Here is a 16,839-nt window from a genome sequence, read left to right as displayed (position 1 = left end):
TGTAGGTGGCCTAAATTGCAAATTCGGTAATTTACCGATTCGGTATATTAAGGAATTGGTAAATTACCGATTCCTTAAAATACCGAATCGGTAAATTACCGATTCCTTAAAATACCGAATCGGTAAATTACCGAATTTGCAATGTAGGGAGTACTCAAATTAGTGCTTTTCCCATTTTAGGATTTTTTATTTACCAACAACTATAAGTTGGTGGTAAATAAAGAATACCCAGGATGCTGGATGGGTGATTTGAGGAGTGCATGGGTAGTGACAGAGGGATTTCTGGACTGCATGGGTACAACCTGGGTATTTGGAGGAGTGAATCAGTACTGTGTAGGTGTTTAGAGGTCTGCATGGGTAGTGCACAGGGGATTGTAGCAGTGCATGTTAGTGCCTGGGTCATTCCATGAGTACATGGGTACTGACTTGAAGATTAGAGTACTGCAAGGAGAGTGCATAGTGAATTTATAAGTGCTTGGGTTTTGGTGGAGTGATTGGATAAGTACATGGTGCTGGCTGGGTGATTGAAAGAGTGCATGGGTACTGACAGAGCGATGGCTGGACTGCATGGGTACTGCTCAGTGTATTGTAGCAGTGCATGTGTTAGTGCATGGTTCATTGCATGAGTGCATAGGTAGTGACTGGATGATTAGAGTACTGCAAGGAGAGTGCACGGTGAATTTATAAGTGCTTGGGTTTTAGCAGACTGATTGGACAAGTACACACGTGTCACATCAGGCCCTGCCCCCTCCCTTCACCACTGTGCAAACGTGCCCCCTGGCGGGTTCTAAGTTGGGGGATTAATTCCCCTTGAATCCTGAGGGTCCCTGGGGGCCAACTATCCCACCAGGTACCTCCAGTAAGCGCCACAGAGCTGCGTTGCAGTGAGGTGGTCTGGGGCCACGCCCCTTTTTACACCTCTCTGCAACGCAACTCTGTGGCGCTTACTGGACGTATCTGGTGGGCTAATGGGCCCTCAGGGACACTCAGGATTCAAGGGGACTTAATCCCTCAACTTAAAACGTGCCACAGGGTGTGTTTGCACACTTGTCACATCAGGCCACGCCCCCTCCCTGCACCACTGTGCAAATGTGCGCCCTGGTGCATTGTAAATTGGGGGATAAAATCCCCTTGAGTCCTGAGAGTCCCGGGGGCCAACTAGCCCACCAGCAACCTCCATGAAGCGCCACAGAGAGGTGTTGCAGAGAGGTGTAAAAAAGGGGCATGGCCTCTCAACACCTCTCTGCAACACAGCTCCCTGGCGCATACTGGAGGTACCTGGTGGGCTAGTTCACCCCAGGGACGCTCAGGATTGAAGGGGGCTTCATTCCCCAATTTATAATGTACCAGGGGGTGCGTTTGCACACTTGCAATGTCAGGCCCCGCTCCCTCTCTGCACCACTGTGCAAACGCACCGAAATAAAAAATAAAAAAAAAGTCCTACTGCGACCCCTTGGGCAGGCCTAGGGGTCCAGGGTGTTTCTACCCTGCCCCCTTCTCTTGTTTTATATCTTTGTTTCTCTGTTTTCGGGTGACTCGCTTCTACCGAGTCACAAGATGGCTGCCAACACTTCCTGGTTTGGAGCGTTGGCAGCCAATCACAGTGAAGCTCGTGCTCGGGAGTTAGGCTCCGCCCTGATATCTAAACTTTTATTTTTTTAATTTGTCAGCAACTATTGAACGGATTTACACCATTTAAAAAAAAGGATGCTTTCTGATCCAAGCACTATCTGTTTCCCAAATTTGGGGTAATTCCGTTCAGTAGTTTCGGCTGTAGCCTTGCCCAAAGTTTCCTATGGGAAATTGATTTTTTGATTCTTATTTTTTGAATTTCTCAAAAACTACTGAATGGATTTACACCATGTAAAAAAAGGTCGCTTTCTGAACCAAGCGCTACCTTTTTGCCAAAATTGGGGTTATTCCGTTCAGCAGTTCAGGCTGTAGCCCATCTCAAAATTTCCTATGGAAATGATCATGGGGAAAACGCGTTTTAGGACCCCCCTTTTTTCTCAGCCCCCGCTTGATGAATCACCCCCAAACTTTCAGGATTGGAGCTGACCTGGATAGACTTTGTTTGGGAGAATTTCGCAAAGATTCATCAAACGACGCCAAAGTTATTAGCAAATCAATAACAATGATTTTCCTATGGAAACTAGGTTCTAACTATAACTACCTACTGACGACTGCCAGTAGGTAATATATATAAAAGAAATATATATATATATATATATATATATATATATATATATATATATATATATATTTATCTCCTGACTGTAATACCTATAAGTGAACGTCTGTACAAGAAGCAGGTCTAACTTTCCAGCGAGCACCATGTTTACAGGTCAATTTGAAAGGATATATAAATATATATATATCCATATATATATATATATATATATATATATATATATATATATATATATATATATATATATATATATATATATATATATATATATACATATATTAGTCAGAGAATAAGCGAGCACAGGGCCTTTACCAAGATATACATGCACAGATGAAATGAATTAAATGTACATAGCATCAAAGACAATCTGTAATTGATCATTTATTTCATCTTTTTATGTGGAGCAAGTCTACTCAAGCGGAGCGGGTACTGGATCTCCTTCAATAAAAGCATCTATCATAGGATGTGTTAGTGGGGTCAGCTATGGTATAGGAGTGCCAAGCAGACCTTGTATACATTAATGATCATATAGAAGATAATATGCACATTGTTGAACAGACTGCATTTGACAGCTCAGGGAAATGGTGTCTCCTCTGCTCCTTTAAAGGAGTCCATTGGTCAGCCTCAATTGCTCAATTTCAGCATTAGTTGCTCTGAAGACCCCGACGACTTCCCTTACCTCAGCCGGATGGAAAGCTTGACGCGTTTGCCAGATTTCTCGGTGCACTCCTTTGGGTCTGTCATCACCTCGAGGCTGAAGGCCTCGACGCTCTTCGGTGGAGGGACATTGTACCTCAGTATTGTCTGTTGGGAGATGTGCACACAAAGTGAGTGGAAACAAACTGATGGGGTGAGAGGAGGTGCTGGAATTACATATAGGAGAAGTGTATCTTAACCAGACCTAGCCACACCTCATGGTTACAGAGAATTACTTTTAATGTTCAACTTACAGAAGTGTCTGTAAACTGACCTTCTGAATGACTAGAACACCAGACCATCTTTCCTTCTTCACTACAATAACATGTTAGGAAATGCTATTGCGTAGTACACGGGAAACAACCTTTACAACACAACTTTTACAACGCACTACCATTACAACAAAACTTTTACAACGCAACATCCATTACAATGCATGCATTTACAACGCAACCATTACAACGTATGACACTACAACGCACACCACTACAACGCATGCCATTACAACTCAGTCATTACAACGCACACCATTACAACGCATAACATTACCATCCAACACTTACCCTACTGTTGCACCCCCTTGAGTTAGAATAGTAATTTTTACCCCTACACTATCCAACACTTACCCTACTGTTGCACCCCCTGGAGTAAGAATAGTAAATTTTACCCCTACACTATCCAACACTTACCCTACTGTTGCACCAACCTGGAGTTAGAATAGTAAATTTTACCCCTACACTATCCAACACTTACCCTACTGTTGCACCCCCTGGAGTTAGAATAGTACATTTTACCCCTACACTATCCAATCCTTACCAAACATGCAATGTAATGTAATGCGTTGTAATGGTATGCGTTGTAAAGGTATTATGCTTTGTAATGGAATGTGTTGTAAATGTAGTTTTTAAAATTTTGTTGTAATGGCATGCGTTGTAATGGAATGCGTTGTAATGGATGTTGCGTTGTAAAAAATGCGTTGTAAAGGTATGCGTTGTAAAAGTGTGCATTGTAACGTCATACATCCGTAGTACACACAGAGCTGGTGCTCACACCTTGACAGCTTTGTGTTCTTTGCACCAGCATGAAATAAACTGAAAATGAGAACACCACCCCAACCATGTTGCTAGCCTTTCCTATTGGTTCTATCTAACTTAACACCATCTCTGAAGGAATGATGGGCAGCCTTGGACACAGCGCTCCTATCAAAGTGTCCCCGATGATTTCTATAGAAGCATCTCAACTTTCCTATCTATATTGATTGCACAATATATCTTTAAACACTATTCTTGTGACTTTTCCCCTCTCTGCAGAAGCTTTGTCGTGAACTGACCCCCTGTTGGTTTGGCGATGGTCGGGCCCCATCTATGCCGCATCGCTCTTCTGCAGCTCTGTGACCAAGAGAATAGATGTACTTCATTGCCTGACCTATCCTAGACCACACCAAGACTTCCTCATCCTTTATCAAAATCCTTTCGACCCTGTCTGATGCAAGCTTTTCCTACATGTCAATAAACATAGCAGATCTAGAAGCAAGAAGGGGTTACTTTGTGAGATCCTCTGCTCTCGCTACCTTGAAGAATTCAGGGGCATATTACCAAGGAGGGCGATAGGCGAATATCGCCGCGTTAGCGGTCGTTTTCAGCCGCTAAGCGGCGATAATTCTATTGCCCTATTAACAAACTGTCGCTAACAGCAGTTAGCGACAGCTTGTAGGCGATATCGAGCGGTTTGGGGCCCGCTTTGCATGTCAGCGATATTTAGCACTAATGACATCCAAAGTGGGCGTACCCAACCCGTTAGCAACTGACAGCAGTCGCTAACGTCGCTATCGACTATTAGCAAGGCAGGCGTAGTGATGGAAATATTCGCGCTAAGCGCGAATATATCCAAATACTAACACTTGCCCAGACCAGTTCTTAGCCATGTTATCCATTGTGAGGTGATTAACATGGCTAAGAGCATTTCGTCGCTAATGCGTGAATATCGCTGTTTTCTCAGCGATATTCGAGCATTTCGCTGCTATCACCGGGATTTTTATCGCTTTTGAGATAAACCTTGCTAATAGCAAGTTATCTCAGCGATAAAAACCGGTGATGCGCGGCGATAAAAATATTGCCGCTAACCCTACTTAGCGATAAATATCGCTATTTGTTGGTAATATGCCCCAGAATATCTAAAATCAGCTCAAAGCTAAAAGAGTTTGCTTGTGTAAATCCCACTAGTGATTTCAAAGTAAAAGTGAGTGACAAAAATATTGAATATATAATATGTTGTGGCCAAAATCTTGTGGTAAGAATATGGAGGAGAAGAATATTGTGAAGAGAAGTTCCTATGGGTAAACACTGTGTTTAACTGCACATATATCTTCAAGGGTTGTATGACGTTACAACGCATACTTTTACAACGCATACCTTTACAATGCATTTTTTACAACGCAATATCCATTACAACGCATTCCATTACAACGCATACCATAACAACAAATCTTTAAAAACTACCTTTACAACGCATTCCATTACAACGCATACTACCTTTACAACGCATACCATTACAACGCATAACATTACATTGCATGTATGGTAAGTATTGGATAGTGTAGGGGTAAAAATTACTATTCTAACTCCAGGGGGTGCAACAGTAGGGTAAGTGTTGGATGGTAATGGTATGCGTTGTAATGGTATGCGTTGTAATGACTGCGTTGTAATGACATGCGTTGTAGTGGTATGCGTTGTAATGGCATGCGATGTAATGGATGTTGCGTTGTAAAAGTTTCGTTGTAATGGTAGTGCGTTGTAAAAGTTGCGTTGTAAAGGTTGTTTCCCATCTTCAAGGTGTGTTTAAGTGGAGTTAAGAAGAGTAAATTCCTACTTCCCTATTTGCACTTGCCTTCTCAATATTCCTGTCCTCTATATTTTTGCCATGATATTTTGGCTATACAATATTTTTGTCTGTGATATTGTTTCCCTTTAACTCACATGTACATAGGCACATCCATTTCCTGTTGATGTGGCGGTGTATTCCCCAGGGATCTCCGGGAGAGTTTTCTGCTGTAGCAGGAGTCGGTTGCTGCTCCCCACTGCAAATTCATGCTGAAAGCCTTTTGCTGATGTCACGGACACGGTCATTTGTCCAGCCGGGCTGTACGTGAGCTCTGCGAACTTGGCAAGGGCATCAAGGGCCACCATGGTGTCCTGGCAAGTGGGACACAAGCAGTTAGTTCACCAGTCCTAATATTACCCTTTTTAGAAACAGTGGCTCATTATTTAAAATGATACTGCTTTTGCCCCCTGATACACACAGAAGAGGGCTGTTTCCCCTTACAGAACCCCCATATTTTAATTTAGCTTCTTTTATGGTATATTCAATAAGGCGGTTGGTGTCCTGACACTTGTCTACAATTATTTTTTAGTAGATATAAATGGTCAGGCTCTAATGTGCCTGTTCTCCATATCATATTTTGTCAACAAAGTGAATGGCAACAATAATTTCTGCACTCCATTTGTATTTTTGTTTGTATTTGCCTCAAATTTTTTTCTCAAATGCTCATCCACCTCTTTACAATTTTCCTCTTTTTTGTCTTTGTGAAAAGCAGGTAAGCAGGCATGTTATAGAAAGCTGCATGGGCATAAAACCCGATTCAACTACTGTGGCTCAGATCTGCCCTCGAGTGCCTGCTTTATTCTTTGGGTGGTCTTCTATGTCAACCAGAGTAGTTTAATATCAGTAAAGTGATTCCATCAATGAAATTGTGTTAAGCCTCAGACCCTGACAATATGGCATCTGTTATTGTTGGTGATAATACAAGCAAATATTTCACTGAACCACTCAAAGTGGAAATATGGATTGGTGCAAGGGACTACAATCAAGGCAATCTTTAATCTAGATGTTGATGTCATATGTGGATGTTTTGCTAAAGTTTAATCAAAATCTATCTTGCTGCACAACAATGAGTGGTCACAGATGTACGATGGAACAAGTGGACTTTGGTATGGTGTGGTCCTTTTAAAACTTATTCCACAATTGCTCTGCAGGAAATCACAGGGAAAGTGATGGAGAAAACAGGTCAGTTATCTTGTTGCTTTACTGACTTCAGTGCAGCCTCCCTCTTGGTTGATCAAACCATTATGTGGAATAAATTGTGGGAATGGAATATTCCATTCTATAGGCGGTGCATACCAATAACTGGGCTCACGTAGAGGCTGATAAATCAGGTAGGCTACCTTAGCACATACGCAGGGATGTTTCCTGGTCCAGCCTCTCTTAGGTTTGTTTCTGTCAGATATTCCTTATCAGGTATCAGGTGTCAGAAACCCTCTTCTTTCTCCAAGGGTGCTTTTCACTCATTCAAGATGTCCTACACTGATGGCCTGGTCCTGTTGAAGGATGGACCACACTCTGGTGTGTTTACAGTGGAAGTTAGATGCATGGAGGTCTTGCACTGCCAAGGGTGTATTTTGGTGTGTTGTATCAGTTTCAGATAGATTCAAGAAGGATATGTACTCCATTTGAGATGTGGTATCAATCCAGGGTAGGGACATAAGGGGTTTATGCTTCAAGTAAAGACTGACATAATTGAGTGTATTTCGCCACTTAATAGAAGTTGTGGCTCATGCAGGTAAGCGGGGTGGGAGGGGTGAAAGTGAAAAAACAACGGAATAAGGAAAAATAAAGAAAGAAACTAAATAAAGCTGCATAACTAGCGCTTGTGAGCTCAAGGTAAGTGATTTTATTTATTTATTTTATTTTCCCTATTCTGTCGTTTGTCACATCCAGTCCCACCCACAGCCCACCCCACCCTTGCCCCACCCCACCGCCCTTACCTGCATGGCCGCCACAGCTTAATACAATCTTTCATGAGTTACATCTGTTATTAGATTGTCCCAAGTTTATTGATTTCAGTTGCCTTTGTATTAACCTGCTGTTCATCACATGTGGTGTTGTAAATTGTGTCATAGCCGTAAAACAGTCTTTGAACTTGAGTTGCTCTGATGTTGCTCTACGGTTTATATTGTCAATCAAACGTGGAAAAGTGAAAATAATGTAAATATTGACGGTAACCAACATACAAGAATTGGCATTTGCCTAGACCGCTGTTAATTTAGTTTCATTGTGATTGTGCTTTACATTTTCAGTGATTGGGGACCAGATTCACTGAGGTTTTGAGTCAGTGTACTGTCACTTTTGTGGCGAAGCCCTGACGCTTAATTACTTTTGACATTTGCTAAGCGACAAAAAGCCACTTTGTGGGGCTTTGCCTGGCTTAGCAAATGCACAGTACTGCAAGGCAGTTGCTGATGTTACATTGCGTCGGATAAATATTTCATGGGTGGAGCAAAGGCGCTCCAGTGCTTCCAACCATGTATTTTAACACAAACCTAAATATACATAGACCTTAAACCTGGGTTTGCACCAAAACAGTGTACCTACGCGACAGATGTGTCACAAGGAGAAATGTCTTTATTGCTCCTCATTACTACCTCTCCATGTAGCACACATGGAAAGAGAAATATGCCTCTCAGGTTTGTTATTGAGCAGGAAGGTTTCCCTTCCGCACAGAAACAATCTTTCCCTAAGTCTGGAACGTGGCACTATGGTGCAAGGGTGCTGCGATGGCGCTAGGCAGCACTCAGTGCGCTAGAGGAGAGCAGAAATGCTCCATAAGGGCCTCAGTTACGAAGCCCCTAGCAGCACTTTTGAGCCCCCGGCACATCACAAACCGGAGCGTCACTTTTGTGATGCTCCCGTGGCGCAATGGGCCGCAGCATGTTTACAAGGCCACGCAAAGCCACTTTGCGAGGTTTGTCATGGCCTTGTATATATGTGCCCCTTTCAGGCAGGACACAGTGTGAAAAGGGTGTTCCATGGGTGTTGCTGTGGGTGTTTCCAAGCAACACCCATGAACTCTGAAGCATTCCCAGGTTTACGAGGAAAGAATCAGATTCTAAAGCCGTGCCAGGTGTGGCGTTAGGGAGGGGCAACAAGGAGGAATATCCTTATATCTACTTGTTTGTTTCCTCTTGCTAGGTGTGCTGCATTTTGCAGCACACATAGAAAGAGGAAGTCACCTCTTATGATTGTTTTTGTGCAGGAAGGTGCTCCTTCCTGCACAAAAACAATCACCCCTACAACGTAGACACCTTTGCACCATGGTGCAACGGTGCCTGCATTGGCGCGTGGCTGCCCGTTGTGCGCCAGCTCAGGGGAAACGGACAGGAATGTGCCGTATCTCATAGATACGGTGCATTCCTGCCCTTTTCTTTTGACGCAGGGCAGCGCTGCAAGATTCCTTGCGGCACTGACCTGAGCCCAAACCTGGTAAATTAGTCCCTAACATTGTAAATATAGATCACTTCTGCTCTCTTCCTTTCACGCAACACAACAAAGCAAGTTCCCTTGCTGCACCATATTGTGTGCAATTATAATAAATGTCTCCCTAAATGTTTAAAGGTAAATTACCAAAATAAAAATAAATATATCTAATACAGTTTCTTTAAGGAAGAAGGTTATACTCATTCTGAAAACTGGGTTTATAATTCTGTTACCCAACAATTCATGATTTTGTCTCTCATAGAAGCACAGATACAGCATTTTACTAACACTGTTCACTGTACCTTCCATAGTAAAATAGTTTTTGTACAATTTATACAACATCAAATTGAGCAGAAAACAGCCCCCCTGCACATTCTTCTTGTAAGAAAGATAGCACTATTAATCTGGGCATTCTAGCTGTGTTTTAAAACACGTTTTCTCAAGCGCAGTTTTAGTTTAATCTGTGGAATAACCTTATTTTAACAGGAATTAGTCCCGTAAACAAACTGTGCATTAGGCTTTTACATAATTATCTAATGGCGACATATTTTAAGGCTCAAACATCAGACATTGAAAAAAGTGATAAAATGTGGGAAATTCTTCTAAAATCAGAGTGCCCTAGAGAAGTAACAGTCGCTTCAGGAACCCTTTGAACTAAACATGACTGTGTTATGAGTGAAAAACATGTTTTCATGATAAAAAGAAAGTATTCTGCAAACCATATGTGCAGGATAATTAAATACGTGTCATTTTGTATTCCTATTGTAGACAAAAGCAATTACCTCCAGTCCATCAACTAAGCATAATAACACCATCTGGGCAAAAGTATGATTTCTTTAGTGGTTAAATGTAGCAAGTGAAAGGTGACATGTATGAAGTGTCAGGGACTGTACATCTTCTCCAATGTGTAATGTTCTGAGTTAGGTTTAACCTAAAAACACATTTCGTTTTATTGTTCATATTTTTGACCTATGCTGGAGGTATGAACGTTACATTGCAGAATCACTTGGGGGCATATTACCAAGGGGGCGATAGGCAATTCTATCGCCCTTTTAGCAAGCTGTCGCTAACTGATGTTAGTGACAGCTGATAGCGAGCGCTTTGGGGCCCGCTTTGCATGTCAGCGATTTTTATCGCTAATGACATGCAAAGTGGGCGTACCCAACCAGTTAGCGACTGAAAGCAGTCACTAACGTCGCTATCGCCTATTTGCAAGGCAGGCGTAACGATGAAAATATTCGCGCTAAACACGAATATTTCCAAATACTAACACCTGCCCAGACCAGTTCTTAGCCATGTTATCCAATGGGAGGTGGATAACATGGCTAAGAGCATTTTGTCGCTAATGCGTGAATACCGCTGTATTCTCAGCCATATTCACGCATTTCGCCGCTATCGCTGGATATTTTAGCACAATGGAGAAAAGCTTTGCTAATAGCATGTTTTCTCCGCTAACATATCCAGCGATAGGCAGCGATAAAAAAATCGTTGCTAAGCCTATTTAGCAATAAATATCGCTACTTGTTGGTAATATGCCCCCTGGTTCTAGAAGCCCTGTCTATAAGCACGAGAGGTACCTGAGTGGAAGCGAAGCCTCCTTGGGCGTTCTGCTGCTTGGTGAGCCACTTAACAACAGGCACAGCTGTTTTCTTGTCTTGATCAGACACGTTCTTTCCAGACAAGTAGGCCTTCAGGGCGTAAGACGTCAATTCAACATCCACTGATACGGGCTTGGACCAGTAACTTTCCTTTTCGGCCTTTTGTGGTCGTTCTGTCCAGTACATTTCACCATCTTTCAAAGAAAAATAAAGGTTTGACCCAGCTTTGAGAAAATACATTTAATAATATCAAACATTTTCCTGAAAGTCCCTTTGGTTCTGGGTGTTTCATGCACTTATAAAGAAACCTGGCTTTCGACCCACCCATCCACCCTGGAAAGCATGAAATAGCAAAAAGCACACGATAGTTTTGCAGCAGTCTGAGACCCTGGCAAGACAATATAGAACAAGCATTTGCAATGCAATAGGTCTCGCATTGACCCGAGTTTAAGCTATTGCCATTGTAAATGACAGTCATTTATTTATGTTTTAAAAACCAATACCAAAATAAAAGGCATAGCCATTTACAATGCCAATAGCTCAAACTTGCGTAACTGCGAGACATATTGCATTGCAAATGCTTGTTCTATATTGTCTTGCCAGGGTCTGGACATTGACAAAAAAACACGTACCTTCCTAGACCCAGCGCATACTTCTTTAGGTCCAACATGTACCTTTTTTTAATGCAAAACCACCTTTTCTTGGCCCAATTTTAGTGATTTTTCTGTACTTACTCGGTGCTCTCATCTGCCCCCTTAAACTGTTCAAAGTGATTGGTAAGGTAAGGGGCGGCCCCTCCCTGAGCGCTGCTGTGTTTTATCCTATGATAAAAGGAGATGTGGTAAGTGTGGCCCTTTATCTGGGCTCTAGTTTCAAAGGGGAATCCACCAGCCAAGCGGCGTCTTCGTTCCAAACCCAGACAGGCGGGAGGGAGGCACGCGCACGAGAGAGAGGCATAGTGTGCGAGGAGCGAAAGTACAACATTTAGGGCCAGGGAGAAAGGGGTGGAGTTTGAGGGATGAAAAATACGTGTCGGGGTAGGTGGGTACGAGCGATGAGAAAGCGTAGAGTGAAATGAGAAGGGGAAGATGTGGTAGTGGGGAAGAAAGAAGATTGAAGTGGCGGTCGGGGAAGAGGGTTAGGGAGTCGGTAATAGTGAAAGGGAAAATAGCACACGGGGAGGGCCGGGTGTGGGAGTTAGGAAAATAGGGAAAGTTGCAGTCATGAAAGAGGTTACAGAGGGAAGTAGACATGAGAGTGGTTGAAAGGAGATAGGGAAGAAGGGAAAGAGGGACGACAGATAGGGATTGGAGAGGGGGAAATCAGAGGGAGGAGAGAAATAAGGAAAGAAACGTGGAAACATGTGAAGAGGGTTGGGGGTCGTAAGTAGAAAGAGGGAAGGTGAGAGATGGGAGAAAGATACAAAGGAAGAGAAAATGTTATAAAGGCGGGGAGATGGAAGAGAGCAAAATGAGAGAATTTAAATGAAAGCAGTGATAAAAATAGAAATGAATGGAGTGAGAGGTTCGATCGTAGGGAGGAATGGAGAAAGTGAAAAGACAGGGATGGAAATGAAGCTAGCGAAGAGCAATGGTTCGCCTAGAGTAAGAAGACAAAAACAAACAAGTGCAAGCAAAAAGGAGACGGAGAAGGCGGAGCGATTGAGTGGCCGGGACTTGTAGGCAGGGCCGGACTGGCTACCGGGCATTTTGACATTCTACAGAGCTGGGGGCTGATTTCGTTGATGGGGACCTGCGTGTGCAAAACGAAATTCGTTTTGCATTGTTGATTTCGAAGCACACACAGGTCTCCATCTACGAAATTAGCCCCCACCGCAGTAAAATCAGCCCCCAGCTCTGCAGAATGCCAAAATGCCCGGTAGCCAGTCCGGCCCTGCTTGTAGGCGAGGAGAGAGGTGCATGCACACATGCTTGGGAGAGCAGTATGCTCATTTTCAAGCACTGCAACCGTGCTTGTGGCACGCCCCTGCTCGCTCCCGCAAGGTGGATGCTGCCACAAGCATGAGTGTGGGCTTGAAAATGTGCAGAGCGATGGCTAAAGGTCCTCCTATGAAGCGCATGCGCACTGCATAGGCGAGACCTAAAAAGGAACCACTCCGGTCTATCCAAAGTACTTAGAATTTGCTTTGTAGCCTCCACCTGACCAACAACATATTTATTTCTATGTTGGCCAAACTTTGGAAAACAAAATTTTTGATGAACAGCTGTATGAAAAATGGCAGCTGCCCACCACATTTTCAGAGCCTTCATCAGTGCAGCAACTCACCGAGATCTTCACAGGGCCAGTGGACATCTATGTGGCAGAGATCTCTAAAAATGGCCACCAGTCACCAGGAAATTACCTCATCAACCTGATGAACAGAGAGCTGCCTGCCCGCCTGCCATGTTTTGAATCAGGTCCCAGGTCTCCTCAATATATCTCTGCCAACAGGCTATAAGAATGTTAGACCTGTCAGCCTTGGGGTGATTTTCCCCGTGACTTTTCACCCTAGCCTCATTTTTTCCACCTATTTTTTGTTGGTTCTTAGGTCTTCGGGCACCTTTTTACAGCTAACCTGTGTTAGGGTGCAGGTGCTCTCTACTTTCAACATGGCTGCCACTGGCCCCTGCTACTGCAGCGTGTTTTTTTTAGTGTAGCACCCTAGTTGCCAGGAGCAGGCTGGGTCCCCATACAATGTTGCAACACCAGCCACCCAGCCCCTGTCCATAGTTAGAATGAGGGAAGCTCCTGGAACCTTCCAGAATAGGGGAGGTACCAACTGCCACTGCCAACTGCCAACTGACACTATATAAGGAAAAGGAGGGAAACTTTCTAGTCAGTTGGGGCATCACTGACCTGGGGAACCCACGCAGGAGTTTTAGGCGGGTGGGCCTAGTGAGGAACCTATGCTACTGGGAGTGACAGGATTTAGGTGCTGCCTCTTAAGCTCAGTGAGGTGCCAAAGCTATCCCCCTGATCTGGCCCAGTGGTAGGGAACCCCAGGGCCCATCTGCAGTGACTGAGGAGGAATTCTTCAGGCCCTCAACTCATTCCCCCCCTCTTCTGCAACTTCAAGCAACAAGCAACCAAGGGCGCAGAATCATCCAAGCGCCAAGAGACTTACTTCATGAGACAAGGTACTGGACTGACCTGCCCTGCGCATCCCCTGCCTTCAGCTGGGCCTATCTGTCTTCCCCTGACTGAACTGTGTGATAAGCGCTATAATTTGCCCCATCCTGCCACAGTTCTGACTGACTAAATTGTGGAGCGCTGTAATTTGCCCTCCTGCCCAGCGCTGTGTTTGAGGCTGCCTGCCCTGTCAGGGATCATCGAAATTGCCTCCCTGCCCTGCCGGCCCCTAGCGCTGAGAAGCACTCCCAAACGCTACCCGCCGTCACCGCGCTGTGCACGGAAGCGCCTATTGCCCGGCCAACTCACCGCAGGAATCTCCTCAGAGGGAGCGTGTATTCCCCCTCGGCGGCCCCCGTATGCCAGGAAAGGGCCGCCGGAATTCTCAATAGGCCGCGCTGGGCCTGGAAGTACCCTCCGGCTGGAGCGCCGCTCTGGCCTGATCCCCACGGCGGCCCCCGTATACCAGAAGAGGGCCGCCGCACCGAAACTAACAGGCCGCGCTAGGCCTGAAGCCTCCTTGGTCCCTCATCACGTGACGGGAGACGCGACCGCGTCATCGGCCGCACCCCCGCCAAAGCCGGGCCGCAATTGGCTGCTGCCCCGCGCCCCTGCCTACCTTCGAGGGAATCCCAAGATCGATGCGGAGGGGGCCGTGGAGCCTGAGAGCCCCCTCCGGTTGTCCCCAAAAGCTAATTCAGCCTCGCCCCAGCGCCGGGCCTCCTGAACTGCCCCCGCGTCGTGCAGGGACAGGTGAGGCCCCGGACGTGCTGGAACTCCTACTCCGGTCCCCTGAGTCTGCGCAAGGGCCCCGGAGGGCCGACGAGTGAGGTAACCCCCTGGGGAGGAGGGCGGTAGGCCAAGAGAGGCCCGAGGTCTCCCCTCCCCCGGGGTTAACTGTGACTGGGTCTTGTTGGCCCCTCTGTTCTGAATGTGACTCATTTTATCGTTTTGCCTACAAATTTACCATCCTGCATTATTCAACGTGCTGCATAATTACCAGCCTAAATTACTCTTCATGAATCGTATTTACAAGCCTGAAGTGTTTAGCGTGCACCGTATTTACAAGCCTGATTTGCTCCTAGTGCACCATATGTACAAGCCGGAAATGCGAGGGAGATTCACTTCACTGTACTGAATTTTCTTGCAGAGGTGGGCTTCCTTGGTATTCTGATGATCTGATCTGGGTCGCAGCCGACCCGCATACACAAGAAGAAAGGCTTGTCACAAATGACTAGAGGCTGTGTTCTTTGAAGTTCTTTGTTAACCTGAAAAGTACTCGCTGATGTGTTTTATTCCTATCTAGGAGAAGCGACCATGAGAGGTTTGATGTGTTATTTAAATGCATTATAATTGTCGCTTCTTGTAGGATCCTCCAGGTTTATACCATTACCCCTTTGCCTGTCAAAGAGTTGGATGTGACAGGCGGGGTCAGGTAATGTTTCATTGCATAGATGAACTAGCTGTAATTTTAATGCAAAGCCTTACTGAAATGCTTACTCTTCAAAAGAAATGCAATCTGCACATGATACATGAAATGTCTTAATGAAATGCTTATTTGAAATGCTAATGAATTACCAATGCCTTGCTCTGATTGAAAGCCTATATAAAAGATCTTGATTTTTCAAATACAACACCTAGTGTGGTCTCCATTATTGCGCCACTGTGTGTTTTACTGGACGTGAGTGTTAAGTGGCTGCTTTACACATAAGCCCCTGGCCGCCTTCCTGCTCGAGCCATGCTACCCCCCGGAGAACTGGCGGTCCCAGTTCTTACAAAGAAGATCTCCCCCAAAGCAAGAAGTGAAAGTAACATACCTTTTTTGATAGCATGTTTCTGTAGGTCATTGAGTAACTGATCCCTTTTCTCAATATTTCCCTGCATGGAGTAGACCACTGCCACCAGAGCTTTATTGTAGAGAGTTGAATTCATCACATCTTGGCTCTCCAGGAACTGCATAGCTTTGTCCATAACTGGATCCTGTAACAGGGCGAATAAAATGTATTTAGAAGTGATAACGCTGATGTGAAATATTTGTTCACAAACAAGACATGAAGGGCCAGATGTAGGTAATTCCATTTTACCGACTCTAAAATACCAAATCATACCGATTCGGCATTTTAAATTCGGAAAATGGTATGTAGGTTAAAAATTTCCGAATCGTTAAGATTCGGTAATTACCGATTCGGTAAATACCGATTCGGTAATTGCCATTCATTCCTATGGACCTGGAGGCCCAGATGAATGAATTTCAATTACCGAATCGGTAAATACCGATTCGGTAAAAGGGGGAAAACATTGAAGGGTGGCAGGGTGTCACTTTGACACACTGTTGCACCCCTCAATTGTGTATGGGTGCACATGTTGCAGACATACATGCCCTAAGGGCGTGTATGTCTGCAACATGGCACTGTTGGAAAAGCAAAAAAAAATGCTTTTTCAAAGGTTTTCATTATTTACCACCAACTTGTAGTTGGTGGTAAATAACAAATCCTAAAATGGGAAAATTACTCATTTGAGTGCTCCCTACATATCAGGATTTGGTAATTTACCGAACCGGCATTTAAGAATTCTGTAGGTTTCTGATTCCTTAAATTACCGATTCAGTAAATTACTGAATCCTTTTTTTTTGGCTTCCTACATCTGGAAAGCCTAATACCGGTCAGTAACTGCCGAAATTCGGTAATTTCGACCGTTACCGACCGGTATTAGGCTACCTACATCTGCCCCGAAGTATTTAATTGTTCTTCTGCAACTAAAACTGGAATGCTCTATCTAAGTTGTGCCTAGGTGAGAGAATCTCAAATAGGGCCATGTGTACTAACTTCTTTATGATTGGAAACAGTCCGAAACGCTGCTTGTGACTGCAAAAACTAGTTTTACTATGTATTTAAGCTATTTTAGGAGTCCTTACAT

At 44.4% G+C, this 16,839-nt stretch overlaps 1 protein-coding gene across 1 annotated transcript in view; it reads right to left on the bottom strand.

Moving 5' to 3' along the window:
- The window catches only part of LOC144768912 (alpha-2-macroglobulin-like protein 1), a 169,214-nt gene that overhangs the window by 13,172 nt on the left and 139,203 nt on the right, over positions 1-16,839 (bottom strand). Inside the window, exons 27-30 of the mRNA XM_078652922.1 lie at positions 15,741-15,903; positions 10,774-10,988; positions 5,863-6,078; positions 2,871-2,995 (exon numbers count right to left, since the gene is read on the bottom strand). Of these exons, the coding sequence (XP_078509048.1) occupies positions 2,871-2,995; positions 5,863-6,078; positions 10,774-10,988; positions 15,741-15,903 (719 nt within the window). The remainder of the gene's footprint in view (positions 1-2,870; positions 2,996-5,862; positions 6,079-10,773; positions 10,989-15,740; positions 15,904-16,839) is intronic.

The sequence above is a fragment of the Lissotriton helveticus genome, chromosome 7 (genome assembly GCF_964261635.1).
Source record: "Lissotriton helveticus chromosome 7, aLisHel1.1, whole genome shotgun sequence".
In the NCBI taxonomy this organism is placed as follows: domain Eukaryota; kingdom Metazoa; phylum Chordata; class Amphibia; order Caudata; family Salamandridae; genus Lissotriton; species Lissotriton helveticus.
Note: the sequence above shows the minus strand (reverse complement) of the source record. Positions and strands in the feature narration are given on the sequence as shown.